This window comes from Centroberyx affinis, unplaced genomic scaffold, assembly GCF_046629955.1.
Source record: "Centroberyx affinis isolate AG114_WGS23_722 - 3 ecotype Tasmania unplaced genomic scaffold, CSIRO-AGI_Caff_v1 ptg001097l_1, whole genome shotgun sequence".
Lineage (NCBI taxonomy): Eukaryota > Metazoa > Chordata > Actinopteri > Beryciformes > Berycidae > Centroberyx > Centroberyx affinis.
Genome location: NW_027279642.1, coordinates 54,911 through 82,600, shown reverse-complemented (window position 1 = coordinate 82,600; position 27,690 = coordinate 54,911). Strand labels below are relative to the sequence as shown.

The 27,690-nt window shown below is 44.6% G+C and overlaps 3 protein-coding genes across 3 annotated transcripts; 2 read left to right on the top strand and 1 right to left on the bottom strand.

Moving 5' to 3' along the window:
* Positions 1-4,213: 4,213 nt before the first annotated feature.
* LOC139647691 (uncharacterized) lies at positions 4,214-5,170 on the bottom strand. The gene has a single exon (XM_071523637.1). It carries the CDS (start codon positions 5,168-5,170, stop codon positions 4,214-4,216), a length of 957 nt encoding a protein of 318 aa, XP_071379738.1.
* Positions 5,171-5,796: 626 nt separating this feature from the next.
* det1 (DET1 partner of COP1 E3 ubiquitin ligase) lies at positions 5,797-10,189 on the top strand. The gene is made up of 7 exons (XM_071523636.1): positions 5,797-6,078; positions 6,241-6,453; positions 6,590-6,813; positions 7,473-7,602; positions 7,774-7,964; positions 8,789-8,980; positions 9,578-10,189. The coding sequence occupies exons 1-7, from the start codon at positions 5,797-5,799 to the stop codon at positions 9,765-9,767; spliced, it is 1,422 nt and encodes a 473-aa protein (XP_071379737.1). The 3' UTR covers positions 9,768-10,189.
* Positions 10,190-17,705: 7,516 nt separating this feature from the next.
* On the top strand, positions 17,706-25,632 carry map1lc3b (microtubule-associated protein 1 light chain 3 beta). Its single transcript, XM_071523635.1, has 4 exons — positions 17,706-17,955; positions 21,661-21,716; positions 23,314-23,420; positions 23,552-25,632. Exons 1-4 carry the CDS (start codon positions 17,916-17,918, stop codon positions 23,724-23,726), a joined length of 378 nt encoding a protein of 125 aa, XP_071379736.1. The 5' UTR covers positions 17,706-17,915; the 3' UTR covers positions 23,727-25,632.
* Positions 25,633-27,690: the final 2,058 nt, after the last annotated feature.

Genomic DNA, 27,690 nt, shown 5'->3' with positions numbered 1-27,690 from the left:
ATCATCTTGTTTTAATGATCATTAGTGATCATCTTGTTTTAATGATCATTAGTGATCATCTTGTTTTAGTGATCATCTTGTTTTAGTGATTATTAGTGATCATCTTGTTTTAGTGATCATTAGAGATCATCTTGTTTTAATGATTATTAGTGATCATCTTGTTTTAATGATTATTAGTGATCATCTTGTTTTAGTGATCATCTTGTTTGTAGGACATCCCATAGCCATGCAAGCATAGTTTTCAGATTCAAATCCAAAACATCAAGATGTCAGCAAATCTTTTACAGCGTTGCATTGTGGGATAGCACCATGGCGGCGACCGTGTTTTGTTTTTAGCTCTGACAGCCGGCTCTATGTTTTAACCCATTTCTCCGTCAGCCAGCTCTACGTTTTAACCCATCGAAATCGATTTTATTTACTTTATTTATTTACTTATTTATTTTTACACTATTTTATCACAGCTCCATTGGTTTTACGAGATTTCCCAGCTGGGTTTTCTTTTTATTGGACTATCTTCTGCCAGCTCGATAGCCAAGCCGCCCCGGCTATTTGCTTGGCTAGGCTCGCCTTTAGCCTGTGGCCAAGCTGAACAAAGTGAACTTCAACTATGCCCTGTGAAGACTGTGTACTGCTTCAGAAAGCAAACAGGAATATTACTAACCTCAAGGAAGACATTCGACGGCTATCTGATGAATTACAGAAGAAAGACTCACTTCTGTCCAGCTTTATGGACGTGGCTTCTGGGCAGTCTAAACAGATTGTTACGCTTAGCTCAGCCGTCCACGACACAGTCCTGTGGGACCCTTCCACCTGTCCACGACCTTCCTCCTGCTCAACACCCAGCCATCAGTCGTCCTGGGCAGAGGTGGTGATCCGCGGCGGAAAGAGAGACGCGGTCAGGGCTGCCCCACCACCTCGCTTAAACCTGTCGAACCGCTATGCGATTCTGTACGATGAGGCTCCGGTTCACCAGGCTGATGCCGCTGCGGTCACGATCCCACCTGACCTGGACCCCTCCCTGGCAACGGCACCTGCTGGCACTGCTGCTTCTTCACCACCGGTGGCTAGGATCGGTCGGGCGGCCCGACATTCCACCGTGGGAAAGCCAAACAAGCGGCCCCCTCCCAGGGCAGTGACCTCCTCTTCCCGCTGCGAGATGCTGAAGGAGGCCGTGATCCGTCGCTCTGGAGGTTTTCCTCGCTCCGAGCCAGCAGGACTTCACTCCCCTCCCAAGAGCGATGCCACCTCCTCGCCACAATATTTTCCTCCGCGTCCGGCCTCGCTACACGGTAGTCGTCGCTGCTCCCTCGATGGCCCCTCATCACAGCCACAGCCAACAACCCTCATCATCGGGGACTCCATCATCAGGGGCGTCAAGTCCAGGTCGGCGGTGACTCACTGCCTTCCTGGCAGTGGGTCACCGCCGACCAAGGTAACTGATGTTATCGCCGAACTTGCTAGCCTTTTAACTCTTTTAATTTAGATTTTTTTATGATTACTGAAACTTGGTTGAGTCTAGGTGATTTCACTCCATTGATTGAAGCTACACCCCCTGGTTTTATTCATTTCCATCAACCCAGACTATCTGGTCGTGGTGGTGGGGTAGCTGTTATTCGCAAAAATCATATAAAATGTTCCCCCATCTGTAATGGCACTTTTCACACTTTTGAATCACTGAGTTTCCTAGTAAATGGTAAGGCTCCCTTGCTATGTGTCCTAGTCTACAGACCCCCTAAACTGAACCAAGATTTCATCCAGGAATTCTCTGACCTTCTGTCTCTCATTGTGCCTAAATACGACAGAATTTTAATACTTGGTGATTTTAACATCCATGTGTGTTGCCCATCACATTCACTTGTCAGTGATTTTATGCTGCTTATTGAGTCTTTTAACCTTATTCAATTTGTTACTGAGCCTACTCATGTAAAGGGTCATACTCTTGACCTTGTACTATCATCTGGCTTGCCTCTAAATAATCTTGAGATAAAGGATATGTGTGTGTCTGACCACAAGGCAATTGTATTTGATGCTCCACTATTTCCTTCTACCTCAAAGCCATCCTTTCCCCTCAGCTCTCGCATTTTTAACGCAACCTCTGCTACCAGATTCTCTGAGGCTTTCCTGGCAACTCACAGTGATATATCTGTCATGACTTTCCACAGTCACACTGATGAGCTAGTTACTCACTTTAATCAAACCTGTTTGGCAGTAGTGGATTCCATTGCTCCTCTCAAAAACAGGAAGTCAAAACCTTGAGCTCTTCCATGGCTCAATGATACAACTCGGGCCTCTCTAAGAGAATGTAGAAAAGCTGAGCGAAAATGGAAGGCTAATAAAATACAGATCTTCCATGATATCTTGAGAAATCGAATGCTCACATATCAGAAGCTGCTTTTTTCTCAGACCTTATATCTAAAAACTGTCACAACTCTAAGGTTCTGTTCCAAGCCATAGATTCTGTCATTAGCCCCTCCCCCAGCCACAGCCTTGAAGCCTCCCCAGAGAAGTGTGAGGAATTTTTAGTTTTTTTTACTCAGAAGGTTGAAAATATAAGATGTCAGATTTCACCTGCTGACAGGGACTCATCTGTTTTGTTGGAAAATTCAGCTGTTTTAAATTGTTTTCAACCAATTTCTTTATTGTTTTTAAAGGATATTGTCTCCCAAATGAGGTCCTCTACTTGCTGTTCTGATGTTGTTCCAACAAAATTTCTCAAAGATGTCTTTGACACAGTAGGTCCTAGTATTCTGTCCTTTGTCAACAGCTCCCTGGCCACAGGAACTTTCCCTTCTAGTTTTAAGCATTCAGTGGTTCAGCCTCTTCTTAAAAATCCCAACCTTGATGCGTCTGATCCTACCAATTTTAGACCCATTTCTAAACTGCCTTTTTTATCAAAAGTTTTAGAAACAACTGTTTTTACCCAATTATTATCTTACTTGAACCATAATAATATTTTTGAAAAATTCCTGTCAGGTTTTAGAGCATTACACAGCACAGAAACAGCCCTGGTCAAGTAGCAAATGACCTCCTTCTCACAGCAGATGCAGGAGAATGCTCAGTCTTAATCCTTCTAGACCTGAGTGCAGCTTTTGACACTGTAGATCATGCTATCTTAATTGAGCGCCTTGAACAATGGGTAGGTATCTCAGACTTAGCACTGGGTTGGCTTAAATCCTATTTATCTAATAGGACCTTCTCTGTCAGAATAGGAAAGTCATCGTCGACCACAGTAGACATCACCTGTGGGGTTCCACAGGGCTCAATTCTTGGCCCCATCCTCTTCTCCCTCTACATGCTTCCACTTGGTCATATAATTCGTAAGCATAATGTTTCCTTTCACAGCTATGCTGATGACACACAGTTATATCTACCCTTAAGACATAATGATCCCAACTGCCTTAACACTCTGAGAAACTGTCTTACGGACATTAAGTGTTGGATGTCACAAAATTTTCTTCAGTTAAATGAAAGCAAAACTGAAATTGTCTTATTTGGGCAGCCCAACGCAAGAAATCTGATTTTACATGATCTGGGTGACTTATCATCTAATATAAAGCCTGTGGCCAGAAACTTAGGAGTGATTTTTGACAGTGACCTGAGTTTTGAGGATCAGGTAAAGAGAGTTGTGCAGTCTTGCTTCCTTCAACTAAGAAACGTATCAAAAATCAAGTCATTTTTATCTCAGGCTGACTTAGAGAAGGTAATTCATGCTTTTATCTCATCTCGTCTAGACTATTGCAACTCTCTTTATACCTGCCTCAGTCAAAAATCTATCTCACATCTCCAGCTTGTTCAAAATGCTGCAGCTAGAATTTTAACTGGCACTAAACGTAGAGACCATATTACCCCAGTCTTAGCACATCTGCACTGGCTACCAGTAAGATTTAGAATTGATTTTAAGATTTTACTGATTACATTTAAAGCACAGAAAGGTCTAGTCCCTAGCTATATTGCTGACCTTTTAACTCTTTATGAGCCAGAACGTAGCCTTCGCTCCTCAGGCAAGGCCCTTTTGGTTGTTCCACAGTCTAGGCTCAAGACTAAAGGTGACTGCGCTTTCTCTATTAGGGCGCCTAGACTTTGGAATGACCTGCCTGAGGAAATCAGGCTAGCTAAATCAGTTTCATCTTTTAAATCCCTTCTAAAAACACACTTATATAAACAGGCTTTTATGTGATTCACTCCCTTTGCACTGCCGTTCGGGAGTTTGGAGTCACTGAGGGGTCTTTGTGTTTCCTGGGGGAGGCTGGTGCTTCTGTTCGCTGGGGTGGCATTGAACTGGTCGGGGAGTGCAGCCGGGGCAGTGACGGTGTTGCGGACTGCTGCCTCTGTCTTCGGGTGGCTGTTCTGTTCTTCGGACTCTCTGTTCATCGGGAGTCCTCTGTCTGTGGCGGTGGCATCTTTGCTGGCCTTGGGTGTTCTGGCTGTCGGGCTTTCGGGATTCTCGGCTGGGGTTTCGCCGCGCGCTTCCTGCGGCGCTTACCATGGGTGCGATTGGCTTGTGGGGCGTTCTCTCGCGGGCCGTGCGTTTGGGCTGTCCCCCGCAGGGCTCGATGGGGTTTGGATCGGGCGGTTTCGCTGGTCGGTCTGTCGGAGGCGGTGCTCGTCTCTCCTGGCTCGGCGGTCGGTTGTTGTTTTGGGGGATGGGGGCTGCTTCCATGCGTGGGGTTGCCGGGAGGCTGGGGATTTCATGCTGGGGTGTGCGCCTTTGCGTGGGGGTCTTCACTTTCTTGGCGGTGTCGCGCTTGGGGTGGCTTTCGTCTCTCGGGGCGATGATCGGCTGGCGGGTTGTGGAGACGGGTGCTTTCTCTGCTGGGCTGGCCGGTGCGGTCGGCCGGTCTGGGTCCTGTCGGGCTTTTGTGGGGGCGGCTTGATCGTGGGGTCCGTGGGGGATGCCCTGTGGGCCGTTTGCGCCGGTGGCGGGTCCTGCAGGGGGCGTGGGGCGGGGCTTTGCCGGGTGTCCTGGGGACATGGTGGCTGGAGTGCCTGGGGTCTGCGGGGCTGTCGCTGCTGAGCATGGGGGGTTCCTTGACGGGTGGGGGGTTTGGGGAGTGGAGCAGTCATTTGGAGTGGTGGTATTGGTTTGTGGCATTGTCGGTGTCTCGGCTGTGTTTCTGATCGGTTTGGTGCTGCCCTGGTGGATTGGGGTATCGGTCTCTTTCGGGGGCATGGAGGGTTCTCGCTGGCTCCGGACTCTTGAACGGTAGTGTTGCCTACTTGTACCTGTATGTCCATTTTATTGCCTTTTTGTGTTTTGGCACACACTTTTATTTAGAGTTCCATCTGTTTTTGTATCTCTGTTTCTTTGTTTTAGTTGCACCTGTTTATCTCCTGTATTACCTTTTATTCCTATTTTTTATTTTTTATAATTTCTTTTCGGCACACACTTTTATGAAAAAGTTTGATCTGTTTTTAATTGTATCTCTGTTGGTTTGTGTTTTTTTTAGTTGTACCTGTCTACATCATATTTTACTTTTTATGCCTATTTTCTTTTATTGCTGCTGTTGGATTTTACTATATGTAAAGCACTTTGTAAACATTGTTTTTAGAGAAGTGCTATACAAGTAAAGTTATTATTATTATTATTATTACAGTTTACAGTTCAGTTGTCTGGTTAACTGTACTCCTCCAGGAATATCCCCCAGGTAGATTGCGAACACACTGCAGATTGCAGACACATATATAATGAGGAATGTGTGCAGGAAATGAATATATGTGGGGAGAGCAGTGGGATTTTGTACGTGAGATCAGGTGAAAATAAGCGTTGCTGCCACCTCTTCCTGTTCTCTAACGTGGATGTTCTCCCTGCAGATCTATGAGTACCAAGGCTGCCAGGCAGCCCAGGACCTGCTGAGAGGGCAGGAGGGGGAAACCCTTTCAACGGCCAACGACCAGCGCTCCCTCAACATCCGTGGCCGCCTGTTCGAGCGCTTCTTCTCCTTGCTCCATGTCACCAACGTGGCTTCCAACGGAGAACACCTAAACCGGGAGTGTAGCCTCTTCACAGACGACTGCCGCTACGTCATCGTTGGGTCGGCTGTGTACGTGCCTGAGGAGCCGCCGCCATACTTCTTTGAGGTAATGACACCAGCCCACTTCTCACTTCTTCTCTCATCTTCACCCTCGCTTTAACTCTAAACAGTACTCTCCATTCAAAAGTAAGCAGTAATTTACTTACTTTAATAGACAAGTTATCCGGCTATCACTGCCCCTATCATCCAGATTTCTTCTTCCCGCCAGGTGTACCGTAACAACGAGTCCGTGACTCCCAACCCTCGGTCTCCTCTAGAGGACTACTCCCTCCACATCATCGACCTCCACACAGGCCGGCTGTGCGACACCAGGTCCTTTAAGTGTGACAAGATCATCCTGTCCCACAACCAGGGCCTCTACCTCTACAGGAACATCCTGGCTGTGCTGTCCGTCCAGCAGCAGACCATTCATGTCTTTCAGGTGAAGACATTTTTCATTGTCTTCATTTTTCTAATACTAGGGTTTTCTAGCAGTTGGGGAGCCACAGCTGCTGAAGGAATGTAGAGAAACCTCTGGTCACACTTTATCTTCCCTCCTCTCTTTCTCCGTCGACCAGGTGACTCCAGAGGGCACGTTCCTGGACGTGAGGACCATCGGGCGCTTCTGTTACGAGGACGACCTCCTGACGCTGTCGGCCGTCTACACGGAGGCTCAGGCCGAGGGCCAGCCCGGCTTCCCCCGCCTCTACACCGACAAAACCATCAACTCCCTCAAACACAGACTGCTGGTCTACCTGTGGAGGAGGGCCGAGCAGGACGGCAGCGCCACCGCCAAGAGGAGGTGTGCAATTTACTCTCAATCTGTTGTTTATTTGTTCACTTACTTGCTAATCTTATTCAGTGATTCCCACAGGTGAGCAGCTGACTGCAGCAGGGTGCAGGACTGCATTGTTGACGTTTCATTTAGCGAGCCTAGCATATTCTATTTATTCAGGCAAAGTCTCTCAGTCTGCTATAAGCTAAACTAGCATTGCACTTGCTACCCCAGCATTAGCTGACTATTATATTGCCATCTGACAAATAGGTTTCCTCCTCAACAAGTCATGTAAGCTACGTTTCAAACTGTTTGTTGATCAATACCATGTGCTGCATAACAGGCGCAATGAATTATGACCGTTGAGTTCACTTATCTTTCAGTATTTGACAGCGTTAAATGTTGACATTTTTTTGTTTTGTTTTTTTAAAAACTACATCAACAATGAGAAACGCTATGTATCAACCCCAGATGAATCTTAAAAAAAAAACGTACTTGGGTGGTTATTAATTTACCTGGGTGAGCTCTGCCAAGCACCATTTTCTTACTTTCTATCTCCTATCTTTTATCTTTACCCAGTCTAAAAAGCATTCCTTTGATGATATATTTGATGTTGGATATTCTTTTAATGATAAATATACTTCACCCAGCTGTTATGTTTAATTTTTGTGACATGGTGTTGTCAGATTCTTCCAGTTCTTCGACCAGCTGAGGAAGCTGAGGATGTGGAAGATGCAGCTGCTGGATGAGCATCACCTCTTCATTAAATACACCAGTGAAGACGTGGTCACGCTCAGAGTCACCGACCCCTCACAGGTAGGTAATACACACACACACACACACACACACACACACACACACACGCACACAGATCTCAGTGTAAATTCCTCCCTCAGGAAAACAATATGAAATGTTTAGTCATTGTAACTGCTTTCTCTCTCTCTCTCTCTCTCTCCCTCCTTTCCCTCGCCTCCCTTTCTCTCCCAGCCGTCCTTCTTCGTCGTGTACAACATGGTGTCCACAGAGGTGCTGGCCGTCTTCGAGAACACCTCCGACCAGCTGCTGGAGCTGTTCGAGAACTTCTGTGACCTGTTCAGGAACGCCACGCTGCACAGCCAGGCCGTCCAGTTCCCCTGCTCCGCCTCCTCCAACAACTACGCACGCCAGGTCCAGAGAAGGTACTGAGGGGGAGGAGGCGGAGGACGAGGACGGACGAGACAGAGGCTGCTCTATAGATGACAGATAGATAGATAGATGCCAATTGGTACTTTGGTACTGGAAACAAGTTTTAGGACTTCATCCGGGTAGAGAGGAGAGACGTTAAGCCAGTGTGGTTAGAGGAGTAGTGATTGAATTTGTCAGTTCGGCTTGTCAAAGTAGGTGACAAAATCCGGGGGGGGGGGGGGGGACAAGAGGGAGGAGTAGACGGAGCTGAATGTAGGAGACAGGGGAAAATGGAGAGTCGTTTGCGTCGGGTAGAAGCCTAGAATTGGATTTTTAAAGTGGTGAAAGTGGTGAAAGACGACCAGGAGCCAAGTGGGGACAGGCAGGCAGGTCAAGATGGAGAGTCTATTGTAGAGGAAAGGAGCGAGGGAGAGACCGCTGAGTGTTGATAGTGGGAGGTGAGACGAGGTTATCACGAAGAGGAGTAGCAGACAGGTTAGCAGAGGTGGATCCGCTAGAGAACCAAGGATACTCTGATCAAGGTTTTCCCGTAGTCAAGGACTGTCTGGAATATCATGGAATTTTGAGAGATGTTTGATCAAAGAATTGTACATATGGGTCACTTCACAGGAATATACCAGAATGTATTTTACAACTTGTTTCACTCATTTGTTGCATTACATGATGGTTTTCAGCCCAACTGTATTAAGACTGTTTTTAGAACTTTTCTGAGCTGGAAAACAACAGTGGGAGCCCTGCCTGATTATTTACTAAGGAAGATCCCTGCTGCTGTTTAGCGTTGTTGTGCTCACGCCCCTGTGTGTGTCCGCGCATTCAGATTCAAGGACACCATCGTGAACGCCAAGTACGGCGGCCACACCGAGGCGGTGCGTCGGCTGCTGGGCCAGCTGCCGATCAGCGCCCAGTCCTACAGCAGCAGCCCGTACCTAGACCTCTCCCTCTTCAGCTACGACGACAAGTGGGTGTCGGTGATGGAGAGGCCCAAGACCTGCGGGGACCACCCTATCAGGTACGGACTCCATCGGTGTGTGTGGGTGTGTCTGCGTGGAAGGGGGGGGCGGGGGACAAGTGAGTGCGAACGTGAGTGAGCATCTTGGTAAATAATGTAATAAAATCAAATGACCAATAATGGCTTACAAACAGTATGCAAAACCTAAATCAAGCAGTCTTAATGTTGTAAAATGATATGATTTACCATAAGGGGGAACTAGGGAACTGGAAATGATTCCTGTACTTGCTAGCAAAACACTTCCTCAAGCTGAATTGTAGAGAAAAGTGAAACGGAAGAAGCAGTCTTCAAATGCAGCTGCACTGAATAATTGCTACAGCAGGAGCAGTAACTTATGGGCCATCGGCTGACCTATAAAGGTTACTACCACAGGCATTTCAGACGTGCAGTTCAACAAGGACCTAATGAAAACCCTACAGTCTGTAGTGACATTAGCACATGTAGATGGAAAGCATGAAGAGGAATAGCAATATGGATCTCCATCACAGAGCAGCCAAGGCCTTCAGAAACCACCAACAGACTGGACTAAACACAGAATAGGATCTCTCTCTCTCTCTCTCTCTCTGACTCTCTCTCTGTCTCTCACACACACACCAGGTTCTATGCGCGGGACTCGGGCCTGCTGAAGTTCAAGATCCAGGCGGGCCTGCTGGGTCGACCGGTGAACCACGCCGTGCGCCGCCTGGTCGCCTTCACCTTCCACCCCTTCGAGCCCTTCGCCATCTCCGTCCAGCGCACCAACGCCGAGTACGTGGTCAACTTCCACATGAGGCACGTCTGCGTGTGAGAGGAGCAAGCTTGTGTGTGTGTGTGTGTGTGTGTGTGTGTGGAAGGACAGTGACGACACAAAACGGCAAACATGTTCTCCTGAGGGAAATCAGCGGTGTACTATCCCTTCCCTCCGCTCCTCCTCCCCCTCGGCGAGGAGGCAGCAATTCCGCCTTTTCCTTTCCTCCCTTTCTCCTCCTCCTCTTGCCCCCTTCCTCCTCAACAAAGAGGGACCTGTGGGGAGGAGAGGCTAGCACAGGTGTAAATGGAGAGGGAGAGCGAAGTGATTGATGTGAGATGGAGGTGGGAACTGTAGGTAGTTGGACCTCTTAGAAGGAACCAAAGATGATTTCTTCTTTTTTCCCACTGCGCATTGAAAGCTGCATCATTCATATCAGAACTGCTTATCCAGTAGATGGGGTAGGGGGGTAATTTTATATTGTATTGTATTTTTTTTTATACATTTTTACATATTGGATGTATATATTTTATGTCAATAAAATCATCTAAATCTTGCTCACTTTGTTCAATTTTTGAGTATCCGTGCACTGTACACTGTACTATAATATGTTCCATATTATTTTTCAAGCCTTTATACAGGTGAGCATGAGAGAACTGTGAGACTAGACAAGGAAAAGCATGGTGTGGCATGGCAGCAGTAGTAGACTGAGTGTTTCTGATCCGCTCCAGATGTGGATGCTGCCTTGTACATCTGTTGTTGTAGATGCTGACCTTTGGGTCGCTATAGCGCTACATATGACGGATAACATTTGTCCATATACTGTGTGTGGTGTGTGTGTGTGTATGTGAAAGCCCTGGAGTAGAAAAACACTTTGAATTGCAAGCATTGTTTCATCTGGACAATGAAAACATTGTCTGATTTGTTGTTGTACAGAAGATACTGGTTTTTTTTTATATAGCTGTGATTGCTCATCTCTTACTTCAGAATAAGAGCGGTGCAGATTGGATTACTCTTGAGAATAGGCAGTTGTTTTAAAAAGAGCCTCGCATTGCTTTGTGCCACGGTGCTTTATAATGAACCTGAAATGATGTTACCGCAAGTTTGCGTTGCATACAGTAAGTGGGAAACTTTTTACACAGTGTAGTGAGAGTGGGCAGGTAAATTACTTTCAGTTTCTTAAAATCTATAGCTGCAGGTGGAATAATCCTATATATAGTATAATGTTTCTATTCTATAGCTCATCCGGTTGGTTCAGTTATGGCGAGTAAAATCCTGGACATCTGGTTAGCTCAAGTGTGATATTAAACATGCAAACACACTCACTCATACAGATAGAAACAAATCTACAAATATGCAAATTGGCTGACCCCCCCACCCCACACACACACACACAACTGCACCAACATGCACAAATATGCAAAGTCCCTAATACATGAACAGGCACACGTGTATAATGCACACACACATGAATGCAAAAAAAAAAAACATACACCCAAGCAGCTGCGCGGGGTTATAGTGGTGTGGAGAGCAGGTGCTGTGGGATTAACTGTTCTCCTAGCCTCTGGTTACATACACTACACTGGGCTGGACTGGGGAGGAGTGTGTGTGAGAGAGAGAGAGAGAGAGCAAGGGGGGTTGCGAGGCGGAGGGAAGAGAAAAAGCAGGTATTATGGGTGGAAAGATGATGGGAAGATGAAAGGGGACGGCGGGGTTTTGTAACCGTCCCGCATTTGGATGTGCAGCCGCTTTGTTGGGAATATGCACTCGCTGCAGAATTCTATCTCGCAGATCAAGGCTGAAGGAGGCCGTGTTATGTCATGGTCATTATTTCCCTCGTTTGTTTGTGTAGCCCGGTGTGCCACAACATGCTGCGTTAATCAACTAATTACAGGAAGCACACGCAGCAGGCGCAGACAGGCCTACATATAGAATGACACAATGTCCCCGTCTCTGCAGAGATGCTCTGGATGGAGGATGTACAGTGTCCTTGATGCTGATTCGATCACAATTATAGGGAAGTGAGTTAATGTTTCCTCATGCATGTCTTCATTTGTTTTAAATCTACTCCTGACAATGACATCGTTCACACTCCAGCAGAAAACTTCATCTTTAACCTCCTCCAAAATCTATATGATAAACTGTGTAGTTTCCTTACTGTGTTTCCAGTGTTTTAAACCTAATGAAGCAACAGGACTCTTCTTAGTCTAAGTTGCTGTCGGCGATGTGGACGAACACATAGGGAGAAATAAATTGTGTAAATGCTTTGCGGTACTTAGTGTACATAACAAATATGTCGTATGTCTCTTATTTCTATGTATCAGATAAACCTGGAGCTTTTTCCCTGACCTTGGTTGCTACGGAAACATAACCGCTCTCTGCTTGGTAACCCAGTCTCTTCTAATTGCTGTTGTCTTGGCAACGGTGCAACCAATGTAATCCAGAAAAGGCCACAATCCTAAGTGTTTCCTGTTGCAGCGCTCACTCGCTCAGAGCAGACTCTAAACACACACACACACACACACACACACACATTTAAATAATTTAGGCAGCAGTAACCTGTATAAGAACAGTGGCACACATAATGTAATGTTTGGCTTCGTGCTCTTAGCTCATTAGAAGACAAATGCTGCAGCCATGAAGCTAAAGCACAAGCAGTCATGATTAGGTGAACAGATAAATAACGACAGCACTTTTGGAACAGCAATGTAATGACACATAAGATATTTCATCATATGTCGTCAAAAAATCTGCAAAAATGCAATAATAAGTGGAGGCTTACAACCCAGAAACATCACCAGATTGTTGATATCCTATTTTCAGATACTGTTATGTTTTCTTTTTTTCTTTTTTTGAGTCTGGTTGAAGCAGAATAATTCAAGCTGTGTCTAGTTCCAAGGTTAAAAGACTACAGAGCCAAAACACTGAAAACTTTGCTGTCTAGATGTTGTATTTTCTCCACATTACATGCCGAATACGGAAACATTAATGATTCTGAGTGAGATTTTTTGCTGGGTTTGCACGTCAATTACGTGCTTACACCCACCAGCAGAGTTTACATAGATTTTTCCACAGGATATAAACAGAAATGTAAAGTCACAAATGCAGACAGACTCAACCAAAAAAAAAAAAAAAGTTGCACGCTTTTATTCCAATTATATTCTCCAAAGAACGGCAGGGCCTCATCACACAATTGGTGAAGGTGCACTCAGTGATGTCAAGGTGCGATATGATAATGGTGACATATAGAGGAGAGATGGAAGGCAGGGGGTTATTCTCGATATTATTACATGATGGATGATGGTGAACTTCAGTGTCAGGTCTAATAATGTCTAATAATATAAATAAAAGGTTAACACAAAAGGAGACTGGACTAGGTACGCTTTAAAAACATATTCATCGATTTCATTGTGTTCTGTATTCAACTGCTTTGTGGTTTGATGCTTCATGAATTGATTACTTGATTGTAGAATAATATATGATGCTTGAAGCCTAAACACAAGCCCACTTAGAGATGATATAGGCTTAACTGTCCCTTAAAACATTTTCCTCAAGAATCCAACTGATGTGATAGCTCAGAGAAAGCAGGAGTGTTGTAAATCAGGAGAGAGGCAGTAATGATTCAGTGGACTATAAGCTAGAGGAGGTGGTGCAAACAGTTCTAGTTTTATGGGGCTTTAAAGTCCGTCCATCTTCCTCCTGGACCCTATTTTTCCCACCATTTCCCATCATACCGATCGATTCTGACCAATCTGTCGTCAGTTGCTCCACTATAGACCTACTTAGGTGTTTTATGCCTGAGTGAACAGGCTGTAATGAGCAGAGATGTGACCAAGTCAACTTTGATCAAGTCCCAAGTGGGTCTCAAGTCTTGAGGCACAAGTCTCAAGGCAAGTCTCAAGTCTAAATGTAGAACACCAAGAATCCAGTATCAATTTAATATCTTAAAGAAAACTAAATATCTAGGACTTTTCAATGCAATGTGGTTTTAATAGGATAAAAACTTGGTAAGAGCATCATGAGTTTGATTTCTAGAATCAGTTTCAACTTCAATAAATTCAATCATTCCATACAAATTCAGAAAACAGAAATTAAATTCAGTCGTCTGCTGGAACAAATCTCATCACTTTCAATCTGAGTCATTTACACAAAAACAAGATCTCAAGTCAAGACTTTAGAAACCAAAGGTCATCAAAGTACAAGTCAAAGTCGAGTCCCAAGTCACCAGAACCCAAGTCTCAAGTCTTCTCTTCGGTAACGTTTAAAGTTAGGTAACGTTTAAGGATTAACATTTGTTTAGAAGTGATCAAAATAAATTCAAAGTCAATCAGGATAATATGCCAGAACCACAGAGACAGCCGTCCCCCCGATTCCTCTGCTATTCTCATTTCAAAGTAAAATGTGTGGCAACCCCTCCGGCCAATGAGGAGAAGTCTGAAGCAGGAGGCGGGGCTCCGTCCTGTCAATCACTCCTCCTGTCACTCACTAGGAGGAGTGGGAGGCGGGTCGTTCCTTGTGTTGGCTTGAATTTCCGGAGATTTGCTCACTTTCCTCCCAAAAGATTTAAGATTTGATGACGAGATTGCGGTCCGAATCGATCGGTATGATGGAAAATGAAGGGGAAACAGTGTTCCAGGTGGAAAATGGCTGGAATTATGCTCTAATGTTGCTATCTGCCTGAGTACCACACCTCGCTGAGGCCCCAGAATCCCTTGCAGCACCGCTGATCATCAGCACACACACAAACAGACAGTTCCTGTAGTTACAGAATCAGTCCATCAGCAACGGAGCAACAGTCTATTAAGAGCTTGACAGAATGGGAGAGTAGAGTGAGGGGTGTGTGTGTGTGTGGGGGAGGATTTCATATTCCTTCTGATATATACAACAAAAACACCCATAATGTTCAGTGATGACTGAATGGGGGGGGGGGGGGGGGGCAGGTTTGTGTTTTTATTCATCTGATGATGGTTGGCGTCTTTTTTCTCCTCGCTGTGTTCGTCACCTTCAACTCCATTCCACTTCAAATTGAAAAAAATATTGCTCCCACAGCTCCGTTTCAACGAGTGGACCGGTGAACCCACTGTCTCTTTACTGGGTGATTGTGATTTTTTTCAAGATGAGCGAATCGCACACAAGGCACTGCAGTGGAAACGAGTGGAAACGCAGAACCTACCGAGGAGATCTCGCTGTCACAGTTCGACACGCTTCTATTTTCACACTAACACGCGTGATGCAAGGGTGACAGGGGCTTCATATACAGAGCAGACTAGGATTTGCACATGCACACTTTCAATATGTGAACTGAACGTATACAATATTGGAGTCGGTGTCCTCATATTGAGCTGCAGCCCCTTCGGCACAATCCACATCTCAGCTGTCCCAAAGCTTCAAAATCCTTCTCTAACTCTGCTTCTCTTTATTTCCACCTCCTCCTTCGTGATTGGCTGAGATCTAATAAGGCGAAATCAATAAGGGGTAATGGCTTCTACCTGGATTCACCTCATCAGTGGACTTCATGAAAAGAGGAAGCGTCCCTAATATTCAGTGTATTTACCTTCAAATCAGACCAAAGCACACAGTGGGAACTATTTTATTTCGCACAAAGTAAGACCCACATCCTCCACCGTCGCCCCCTCCTTCATATCATACACCCCCCGCCCCCACCTGTGATTGTATCGACCACGCTCGTATTGCTCCTCGCCGCAGCTGATTGACGCTCGCCACACAGTGTCAACATTTCATATTGTGTGGATTAGCAGTTTTAGCCGTCTGTGTGGCCGATGGAGAGCGGCGATGGAGGCTCGTCCGCTCCGGCTGGGCGGCCGGGCCGGGGGGAGGGGGGGGAGGGAGGGAGGGAGGGAGGGAGAGAGAGAGGGAGCGGGCCTAAATATTGACAGCAAATATTTGATTGGAGGGGTAGGAGTAAACTCCCGACCACACACACACACACACACAACACACAACACACAGCTCCACCCGCACCTACTCATAGGCAGACACAAAGCACACACACACACACCGAACCCCGACTCACTTTTATGTCTTATCAGGGTCTACAGCTGTCTTTGACTTGAGACAGAGAGGTGGATGCTTAATACACACACACACACACACACACACACACACATTGAGTCCTCGGGGCCTCCCCCATGCTGAGGCAAATACACAGCTTGACTGTGGTAGATGATATTGTGTGTTTGTGTGTGTGTGTGTGTGTGTGTGTGTGTGCATATCATCTCTCACTGACTTCATATCTCTCTTAGACACACCCGGTTGGGTGCCGGCACGTGCAAGACACACACACACACACACACACACACTAATCCCCCTCCCCCAAACACACACACACACATGCATACCTGACTGAGCAGCGGTGGGGGGTTTCAGGTGGAAGTCCGCAGGGCGGCCTTCGCAGCATGCCCCGACTAAAAATACAGCACATCGGGAGGTCCTTTGCGAATAAACAAACACACCATAACATTAGCCATTCCTACAGAACTAGATAAGAAAGGCAGACAGACGAGACTCAGTCTTAGACACAGAATATTATCGTTGTCGTGTGTTCAGTGTGGAAGAGTTCAGGCGTGTCACACCTTGTTTGGCAAGGTCACAAGATCACATGATTCATCGCTTTTAAATGCATGACAGAGAAATTAAACTTTAAACTGGAGAGGGAATGACAGGATGGGTGTGCACAGAAACTAAGTACACAAAACAAACATGGGCCTACATTGGCAATAGTTGAGCCTAAACACTGATATAAGGCCAGTTCTACCATCTCTACTTGAAGACAATAAGCAGGGAAGCTGGTCCCTGATCAGCACTCCGGGCTGACTTTGCCCTCCAGCTCTTGTCACAGAGGAACTGTGCGGATTAGCAGCAACAGGTGATCAGAGTTCTCCACCTGCTGGATAAACACAAGAACTGCATTCTCCTTCTTAGCCTGCTTTCACACCATAAACCCTCTGTGAACTACAACTACCATCACCCCCACTATCTGTGAGCCGCTAAGGACTACAGTTCTGCTGAGGGCCAGTTTGTCTTCATCAGGAACGTCATTAAGCGGAGGAAACTCGTTCCACATTCACAACTGGGGGCTTCCCAGTCTGATCAGCCTAAATGGTAGCAGTCCTCATACACAGTGATCGGCTTTGTTTTCATAAGTCATATTCTGGGATTCTTAGTCCCCAGTGTCCCAGGATCCTAAAGTTTTGTCATGGGCCCAGGGGAAACTGACAGAGTAAAATGTCTTCCCTATGAGCTGACTTCTTCCTCTGTTTTGTTTCCTTGAGAGACAAAATAGTATTGTTGTGGCCTATAAGTCATGATAGAAAACATCTTTAAAAAAAAAAAAGAGATCCAGACCAAGAACTCCCAAATGGGAAACTATGGTTTAATTTGTCTTGGCCAAAGGAATTTAGAATTTTTCTAGCCTAATAGCTCAGGCATCGTTATTCTGCAATGTGATCTTGGCATCATTGAAAACATCTTTCGGTTTGTTTTGATCTAAATGTTTTCTGCATTTTGTCTACTAATCTGAACAAGCAAGAATGACAAAGTAGCATCATGGGCCTATGGCAGTAAAGAATATCTCTACTTTTAGGTCTAAGCAAAGATTGTCAGTCTGACACTGCATTTGAATTGACAGAAGAATTGGAGTAGCTGTATGTGAATATTATACTGATTTGTTCTTTTTACATCCAGCCTGAACTAATCTTTTTTTTTCCTTATTTATATTTATGGTGTCTGCTTGATTTTTTTCTCTTTGTAAAGAGACACTCCGAAGATCTAAAACTCAAACTGATTCTGAAGGAAAGTGCAAGAACACACACACACACACACACACACAGTAGATGCATCCATCTAACATTCATGTCAATAAAACAGATTGAATTGAACTGAGAAATTAAGAGAGAGAGAGAGAGAGAGAGAGAGAGAGAGAGAGGCTGCATGACGTCAGAGGTCAGCTGACAGGTTTGTTTTGCTGGCTCGAGCTCGTCCTGATAAAAACACCACCAGAGGAAGGAAGCGACGACATCAAACCTTTCAACTACTCGGCAGTTATCATCTTTTTTTTTTTTTTTACGAAACTACAGACACTGCAGCGACTTAACGTTTTTATAAACCGTTTCTAGGTTTTTTAATTCCTCTCCTGCTCGCGCTGCCACCGTTTTCTTCAATTGCGAAACTGGTTGACTTTGACGCAATATGCCTTCAGAAAAAACCTTCAAACAAAGAAGGACATTTGGTAAGTGTTATCCCAGCAGAGCTAGCTTCATCATATTTCACACGACTCGTCTGTTTTTATGACCCATATTGTGCTGTAGGTCTGTTGTCGTCGCCCGTATTTTGTGTAAACTGTATACGAGTGAATTACAGCGTTTTCCTGACAGGCCAGATGGTTCCCAAAATCTGTCTGTTGAATATTGGTGTCCAACCAGGCCACCATGATAAACTATGTTACTCATACCGAGAAACTGACTGTAACGGTACAGCTAATGTAAAGTAGGCGACAGCAGAGTCTGTCCATATTTGGAGGTCTATGGCCGTGTCAACTTATCCAAGAAGATGATAGGAATAAACTGTCCAGACTTGTATACACATTTAACTTTCATGACATCTGTAGTCGAATAGAATAGAATAGAATAGAATAGAATAGAATAGAATAGGGGAGTTTGCTGCAGCCATCAGGCCTGCCTCTCTCTCTCTCTCTCTCTCTCTCTCTCTGTTTATTTGTATCTAGAGCGGTGGGAGAAAAACAAAGTGGTGTCGAAATGCAGGACAGAGAGAGAGAGAGAGCTGCAGGATTGGGGGATGGGACCGTGCGGAGGGGAAGAGAGGACTAAAGGGGAGAGAAAGAGATGGAGTTTGCTGTTGTTTCTTTTTGTTTGAAGGCTCGGGTTAAATTAACCGGGCCTGTAGGCCACGGCCTGTATGCGGATTATGGTTTCGGTTATGCTTTCTCACCCAGCCCTAGTTAGCTGGAGACTAGGCCCCGTACTGCTTGGCAAGTTGAGTTAGTTGTTTACCCAGTTGCCTCTCTGTTACATCATCTCTAGTTTTTGGCTTTGGCTGTCTTTGATATATCGTATAACAACAAAGAAAGCCTTGTGGTTAAATGAACCCAGGAAGATCACTATAATATTGCTCTAAGGACTTGTGTGTCTGTGGCACTCAATAGTGAGATCATTGCGACCTTATTATACAGAATGGCATTTTGTTTTATGGTTTTATGGTATCACTAATATCCCTATAGTGACTTATTGTATGGCGCGGTACTCGGTAGTGAGTTGATAGTGAATTTTGTACCTTATGATATTGTGTCTACTTCATGGTAGCCAGCGGTATGATGCAGCATTGTACTTGATGGTATGGTATCACCATGACAATAAGTTGGCCTAGTATTTCATTCTTACGCGTGATAGGAAAACAGATGACAAATAGATCCCATTTCCCCTCTGGAAGCAGATTTCCAAGTATGAGTAACGGTACAGCCAAGTCAACACAGACTTCAGGTTAAATGGTTAAACGTCACGTCAGTTCAAACTGCAACTTGAGCTCGTGAGACGCAGGAAAACGTTGTGTCAGCACGTGCTTCGAGCCACTTTAAAGAACATGCTGCAGTGAGGCCGCATTGGAGATGCACAGACAGTAATATACTGTTATACTGTAATGTTATTACAACCTTACAAAACCACAGATTATTTATGTCTAGGGATGCAGAAGAGGGTAAACCCGCCCTGTAAACCAGACATAAATCTTTATATATAATTCATAGCACACATCACAGTAAGTAGTGTCAAACTGATGCAAGTAATATGAGGATATGGTAATTCAAGGAAAAAACAAATACTTTTCTGAAAGTATAATTGACTTTTGGTTATATTGGTGGTTGTTTGCCTTGATGATGATGATGATCACCTGCTGGTGGTCAGGTAGTTTACCCAACTTTTTATGTCACCACTTCATCACTGCCTATGCCTATGTATTTTTAGGCACATATTTTAGTGAATACACTGCTGAAATTCCAGTGTTTTGTTGCACTGTCACAAGGCCTACATGACCCAATAGGTCTAAAATCACCTCACTTGAGTTTGAGTTCTGCGTCTGAAATAGTTCAAGTTGCTGATCTACTATGTTGCAGGATGTAAAATGATTCAGGATAACAGATATAATCTGCCAGCTGTAACCGGTAGCTACCGAATGATTCCCATATTGTGACAGAGCAGAAATGTTCGGAAAACCCAGAGGCCTTTTAGTTCAATGTGTTCCTGTTTTGGGACTTCTGTTTTATTGCAAACTGATGACTCAAAGGTTGTTTGTTGCCCGGTCCGGTCATAAGAGACAGACAGGCACACGAACATAAGCAGAAAGAGAGAGAGCTTCCTTGTTCCCAGGCAGTGAACTCATCCTAGCCCAAATGTAATCATGGAACAACAATGCCCTTCATTTCCCAAAATTCGCTGTAAAAATGACATCCTCAATAAGATAAACATTAGTTTTCCTAACAGTTGTGTGAAATCAGTGATTGAATTAGTTAACCTAACAGTAGCCTCACAAATCGTCCTCTATGCAAACATTTTTAATGCTGTGTCACGAGTCCGGATCACAGTAACAGGAAGCTTCAAGTGACCCTGCCTCTCTTCGATTGCTTTGACTGGCAGTGTAATTCACAATCCAAAAACTGATGGAGATGATCATGATGATGAACCCTATTGTTTGTTTTGTTTACAACATTCAGGTTTGTTTTCTTATCATATCTGTCGTGCCATCAGACACTATTGTTGTTGTTAGTACAAAGTGCAGTAAACCCAAGGTGTTATCATTATTTTGTCCCAGTTAAAAATGGCTTGAAATGGGGTTAAACTTCAGAGAGGACGGGCCAGCTCTGATAGGGCGCAAGGTCACTGATGGGCAGGTGAACCACCCAATCAGCACCTTTGATTTATCAATATCAAAGTCATGTGGAAGGAAAACCAAGGCACTCTTCCTCAATTGTTTAAAAATGCAGATATTCAGGTTATATTCCAACAAACTAAGATATTTAAAAGAAAACACCCAGGCACACTTCAATATGATTTTGTCTTCTGCAACCCTTACAGTGAGTAGTTTGTGACTATTTATAGTTAACATTATGTCAGGAGGGTCCTAGGAAAATCCTCTCTAGGCTTGTCCTGAGTATGGAGTAATTTGATCTCCATTATGTGAACGAGAAATGACATTTTCTTGTTTCCTGCTCATATACATGTTGTGATGTGCACAACAGGCCTTTGCATTTGTAAGGGACATACATACATGAATTGAGTAGAAAATGAATCATAATTTCTGCCTAATATTCTGCTGACTACTATGGGATGATGTGATTGCAGCATGAGTAGATTTTAGAAAAGCCTCTTGTGAGACCAAACTCCACTAGCAGTCTATTTATTACATTTCTTCTGTATTTTATTCTCATTCTGCTAGGTTATTAAAAACACAAGAACTAAATCATTTTAATAAAAATGTAGTTTTTCAAAGTAGATATGACAAAAATGGGAAAACCCATTTCAGCTAGTACCAAACTCTTTTGTTTAGATCCTGCTGGAATATATTATACCTCTATGGCGCCTCAGTAAACCTGTTGAACCAGAGATTGTAATAATAAACCCCTTGACTGCTCCTCGTCACGTGAACAGAAGATAGATTGACGTTACAAGAGAGGGTTGATTGTAATAAATGTAAATTAGGGTTGACGGACTGAGAAATGTGGAGCTGTTTTGTCAAAACCTGCCTGCCTGTTAGAATTGAAATTTTTCTGGTGGTTTACTTCTCTTTCTCTGTTCATCAGTTTGTATCTGTGTCTCCACCTTTTGTTTGAGCTCGTTCTGTTGTCTGTCTACCTGCTAACCTGTCTGTCTGCCAGTTTGTGTCTGTTAACCCGTCTACCTGACCTTTCTGTCTGTCTGCCCTACAGAACAGAGAGTAGAAGATGTGAGACTGATCCGAGAGCAGCACCCCAACAAGATTCCTGTGAGTTGAACCACACATTCAAATATCAGGGAAATATATGCAAATCCACTTGAAGGTCTGAGACTGGGAGTAACGTATGATTAAATACAAAAGCCTGTGCAGTAAAAGTCCATTTTAGTAGCGTTAATTTCAAACCACTGTGAGGAAAAACTGCAAGGCACAGGGATTTATTGTCATAATCTGCGTAAGCATCAGCACACGGCCGCTAACGTGTAAGAACAAGCCAAGGTGGCTGACTGACAAACTCTATGCAAACGGAAAGCGTTACCACAGGGTTTCCTGGTTATGTCTGTTTGACATTTGAACATGTCATCCGCTGTTATTCTCTCAACAGTTTGTTTTAGGGACTTTGGGTCATTTACTATTCATTAACCCTATCCCTAATGGAGATTTTGTCTTCTCACGCAGTCTTTCATGTTTTGTTTTTGTTCTGCATGGTCTTGATCACATACCTGCATTCAGGATTTTTTTTTTTTTTTGCCACTTAGTTATAGCTCAATAGATGTTGTGAACTTGTGGACGGTTGTGGCTCCACCTGCTTTAAAGCCAGGTGTCTGTTGGCCCTTAACAACCACCAATAAACACACACACTCCTCCCGTTCCACCTGCTAATTTTTGAGATAGAATATCACCACAGCCTTCCATCTGCTGTCCCAATTGCAGCTTCCTCTCACTTTGAATGCCCTCACCCCACCCCCAACACACACACACACACAGTGTTCTATGATCTACACGGTGCCAGACCCCCCAGGCGTGTGTGTGTGTGTGTTTCCTGTGTTCTCCCCTGGGATTATAAACTGCCAAGTCATGGTACATGTTCAGACCAGAGGTCAGATGTGCTGTGTCACTGTAATGTAACTCCATCTAGACAGCCACACTGGAGCCTGGGAGAGAGGGGAAGGGAGGGGGGGTGGAGGGGGAGGGGGTGGGGGAGGGGGGAGGGGGGAGGGGGGAGGGGGGAGGGGGGAGGGGGGAGGGGGGGGACAGGGAACTGTATGACAGACTGATTATAGCTCGGAGACCAAGCCCTCCCCAGCTGAACAATATACCTGCTCCCATTCATGCCAAATGGAGGTCAATCTATTTCCAAATACAAGCTCAGATGTCAGATCAGCAGATTACCCAATACACTTAATGTATAATAATAATAATGTGATACTTTAATGATCCCCATAGGGAAATCCTCTTTTTACTTGCCCCCCCTTCCAGGGAGGTCAGAGGTCAGGGTCAGGTGCAGAGCAGCAGCCCTGGAGCTGATGGGGATCTCAGTGCCTTGCTCAAGGACACTTCAGCAAGACGTATGGCTGCCAACATGGCCGTCCAGCAAAAGCTTGGTCACTAGGACACTAATCCTCAGTAAAACGATGTTCTTCCTCACCGTATCACTGATACGTGCAACTCCATCTCCTATTGATCACAGACACTGGCGTCGAAACTGGCTCATGAGTCGGGGATTCGGGCCTAAGAATAGTCCAGAAAAAAAAGAAGCGATGGAATTCTATCAGTCAGATTGTGTTCGGTTGGTAATCACAGAGGGGCAGAATTCATTCCTCTGTGTGTGTGTGTGTGTGTGTGTGTGTGTGCGTGCGTGCTATAGGTGATCATTGAGAGGTATAAAGGAGAGAAACAGCTTCCCATCCTGGACAAGACCAAGTTCCTGGTGCCAGACCACGTCAACATGAGTGAACTCATCAAGATCATCAGGTACAACTGCTAGACTGGACTTTAGACACTCAAACCTAGACTGATAGTAGGAACCCCCCCCTTTCCTCTCTCCCCTCCCCTCCTCTCCTCTCCTCTCCTGACTCTCTGTCATGTCGTTGTTTCTCCACCAGGAGGCGCCTCCAGCTAAACTCCAACCAGGCGTTCTTCCTGCTGGTCAACGGCCACAGCATGGTGTCGGTGTCGGCGGCCATCTCGGAGGTCTACGAGCGCGAGCGGGACCAGGATGGCTTCCTCTACATGGTGTACGCCTCCCAGGAGACCTTCGGCGCCGCCGCCGCCCAATGAACAGCCTTCCCTCTGCTTCCACCTGGCCAGCGATTGGACAATGATAGTTGTAGCCCCTGCCCCCCCCCCCCTCCAACTCTAACCCGACCCTCTCTCCCCACTGTTTTTCCCATAATACCGTCTGCTTGCAATACACACACCCTTAGTCTTAGGGCAAACACACACACACACACACACACACACAGACACACAGCTACATCCACACACCCCGTTGAAGGGCTTGTATGTTTTCTGCTCCCTCTCCTTCCCTCCTCCGCCCTTTAGCCCCTCCCCTCCCCTCGATTCAGATCAGATGGGTTCAGATGGTGATTTTATGTATCTTTGGGTTCGCGTCGCAAAGAGCGGAGAGGCCGTTCACGTCCAGCGTCCGCCGCGCTCGCCCCGGTAGCTTAACGCCAACGCGAGTCGACCAGTTCAGCAGCGAGTCTAAGTAGAGAAATACCCAACTCTGTGTGCGACTCAGGCCAATAGAGTCTTAGATTTCTGTCTCCGCTTCCTTATTCTCTCTCCGATGAGTCACGGCGGCGTATCGCGGTGTCGACGGCGTTTATTTTCCGCGTCCTGGTTAGTGACTCACCTGTCTCCTGGGTTTTGTGGTGCTGCACCACCTGTCTATCTTAGCCTATGAACAAAGATAACCTTAATTTCAAGATGTGTTCCGGAAACCAAGGCCCTAGAGAAAGAGAGGGGAGAGAGAGAGACTTTTGCTAAGGGTTCGTGGTTTTGTTTTTTTTGGTTTGTTTGTTTTTATGGAGCTTTTTATTGCAAGTCAGAGGTAGAACTTGGGGATTTGACATGTTTTTTTTCCAGAGAAAAATATACAAAATTTAGGGATGTAAGATCTCGACTGTTGTGTCACCTCATTTTCTGGGAGTTTACGTCACATTCCCTTTATGGTCCTTCTTACAGCATTTTTATCCCCCCCCTGCCTTGTAGCCTAAAGCATCTTCACTATAAAGAAGAAAAGATGTGGGGAAACTATGCTATGCTATTGGAACAGATGATTGTAGTTTGCAAGACGCCTCAGTGTACAGATAATATTGATGTTATGACTTTGATTGAGGGTTTCAGTGAGAGTATAACCAGCAGACTTCGGACACTACAAGGAGCATGGCTTGGCTGCACGCGTGCACGAGTCACTGAGGATGAGGATGTTTATGAAAATGATGATTGGGGGGGTTTGCTTGAAACGTGTTCGTGTTTTTCCCCCTTTTTCTCTCATTTCCTTTGTCGGGAGTCATCAAGAAACGGAGAGGGCAGATGCATGTGTGTGAAGAGTGTGTGAACAGACGTGGGCAGGCCGACGAGCAGAGTGGCACATCTGTCTGTCAGGCTGCCCATCTTTGTTTTTGTCTTTGACCTACAGACCAGATTCCCCCAAAGCTGTTACGGTTGTGAAACTGAGCAGAAATTGTCACGATGTTAGGAGCGTTTTGGGGAAGCCGGACCTGAAAGGCCGCACTCTGGAGGAATACGCATCTAGAATATTCTATTAGCCTGTAGATGTTCCTTTACACTTTCTATACCATGTGCTGTCGTGCTTCTCCTCCTCTCCTCCCTCTCTCCCTCGCTCTCGCTCTCTTCTTCACAGACGGAGGTTTAGCCGCTTTTATATCGCCGTGTTTTATCCTTTTTGGTTCTTTTAATTTAATGTGATTTTATTTCATTGTATAATATGTCTTTTACTCTCGCTGTCTTATGTGAAGTACAAAGGTGACTTTTTTTTGTTTTTCTGACTAGTGAAAACCGTTGTGTGTTTGTAACAGAGGGGTGGAGCATTTGTTTCAGCGCTGTCTTTCTGCCTGCTCCTCTGTTTCACACCCACGTCCACACACATACACAGCAATATTACATATTACACAGCCTCCTCTTATGTATTTATGTTGGTATTTTGTAAACAATAAAAGGAAAAAAAAGAAAAGTGTCCATTGTGTTGCTCAACTGACATAACATCCAACATCCGACTGAATCACTACACAAATTCTCATACTATATGGGCGATAGTCACACATAGAAGTACAGCAGTTGTATGAAAATATGACACTTGTTTTAGTAATTATCATTCCAGAATCAGATTTGCATGTGATGATGGACAAATGTGCAGGAGCTTGTCCAAATATGCTCAATCCTTCAGGGACTTTGTAATTTATAGCATTTAGCTGCAGTTACTTTTTAATAAATCAGATTTCCCAAAAGTTACAGAAAATATTTGAAGATCAAATTGCAGATGAATACTAACATGATTGACGCCTCAGTGCTTCCTCATTTTAATCTGCTGTGTGTCACATACTGGATGCTCTTATGCCACACACACATTTGGAAGAAGATTTTTCCACAGTATGAACAATGATCAAGATAATCAAGGCCGATCAACAATAGCCATTATCAGTAATAATGAACCTGGTTCCATATGTTTTTTTCCCATTTTGAACCATGCTGAGCTAATCTTACATCAGTAAATATAGATCTCTTTCACAATTTCCTCTGTAATTTTCTTTGGATAAGACAGGCAGTGTTTGTCCATGACGAAAGCAGACCTGTAATCTCAGCGTCGCTCTGTGGGCTAATTTTAACTTTAGTGCTCCAGACTACTGGTAAAGCTTAAAGAATTGGATCTGACCAAATAAAAATCGTTTTCTGGGATTGGGAAATCATCGCTCATGTTGACAAATATTAATTGGAAGGTTATAGGCCATATAAAACAGATTTGAATCCTTAAAATAGGTGGAATTACCCTTTAACATTGACTCAGAAGCGGGACAAACAACACTCAAGATAGAAAATGTCCTGACATGTCCAACATGTTAAAAAAAACAAGAAGCCACATACACAATGTGATGAAAGGCAGAATCAGAAAATACTTTATTATTCAAATCTTTTTTTTTCTGACGCAAAATATAAAACAATCAAGTCTTAAAACACACTATGCAATATAAAATTTGACCTAAAAAAAAAAAAATGAACAGACTGAATTTTTTTTTTTTTCCAAGTTCAAATTGTGTTCAAACATTTGCACGCAAATATTTCAAAAGCGCATACTACTAAAGGTGAAGCCACATGCATGCTGCAGCCTCGGTATACCCGGCTCTGTACTCATCCTGGCTTGAAGTCACATGCAACATCTGAAACCTCCGATCCTTTCCACTGTTGTGTGTGTGTACTCATATATGTCTTTAGGTGGATGCAGTTGTGAATGCAAAGGCCTGAGAAGTAGCCTTGGCGGTGCTGGTGCTGCTCCACCCACTGGGACTGTGTGAGGAAAGACTCTAAAGTAACTCTTGATAGTTCATCTAAAGGCAAGTAACTATCGAACGTTTGAGTAACTATCCAAGAGAAACTTCATTTGCTTTCTCACCTTCTGCTACTGTATAATGCATTTCTTTAAAAAAAACAAAAAACATTCCCTAAATATAACACTGAAGCATCTTACAATGCTGCACCACCATTGGAACCTAATGCATGAAGTGTTTCAATGCATACATTCATTGAGAATTCACACACGACTGTTCCAGAAATGTAAATGTAACATTAACAGGGTCACTGTGCATTGAATTCTACAACTGTGCTGCATCTCATATGCAGAACACTAGACAGCAAGACCATCTGTACGGGTGTTTGGTGGATCTGGAGCCAGGCGACATACCCATTATTTCCCCCCGTTATTGGCTGCTAGACAATACTCCACAGAAAAACACACAGAAAAACACATTTCATATCACAATAAAAAAACAAAAAACAGAACGAGATTGTACGCAACTCTTGCCGTATCGCTTAAAACCAACGGACATGAAGTTGTGACTGGTATACATATCTTTAGTGTTTTACCATATTAAATAAACATCCCGCGTCCCTGTGCTGCGCCCTCCAGGGGGACAGATAGAGTTTCGTCTGAAGGACCAGCTGTCCTTGTGTCTTCAAAACGCCGGGTCCTGCCCAGCAACTCGCTTAAAGACAAAGGCTTGAA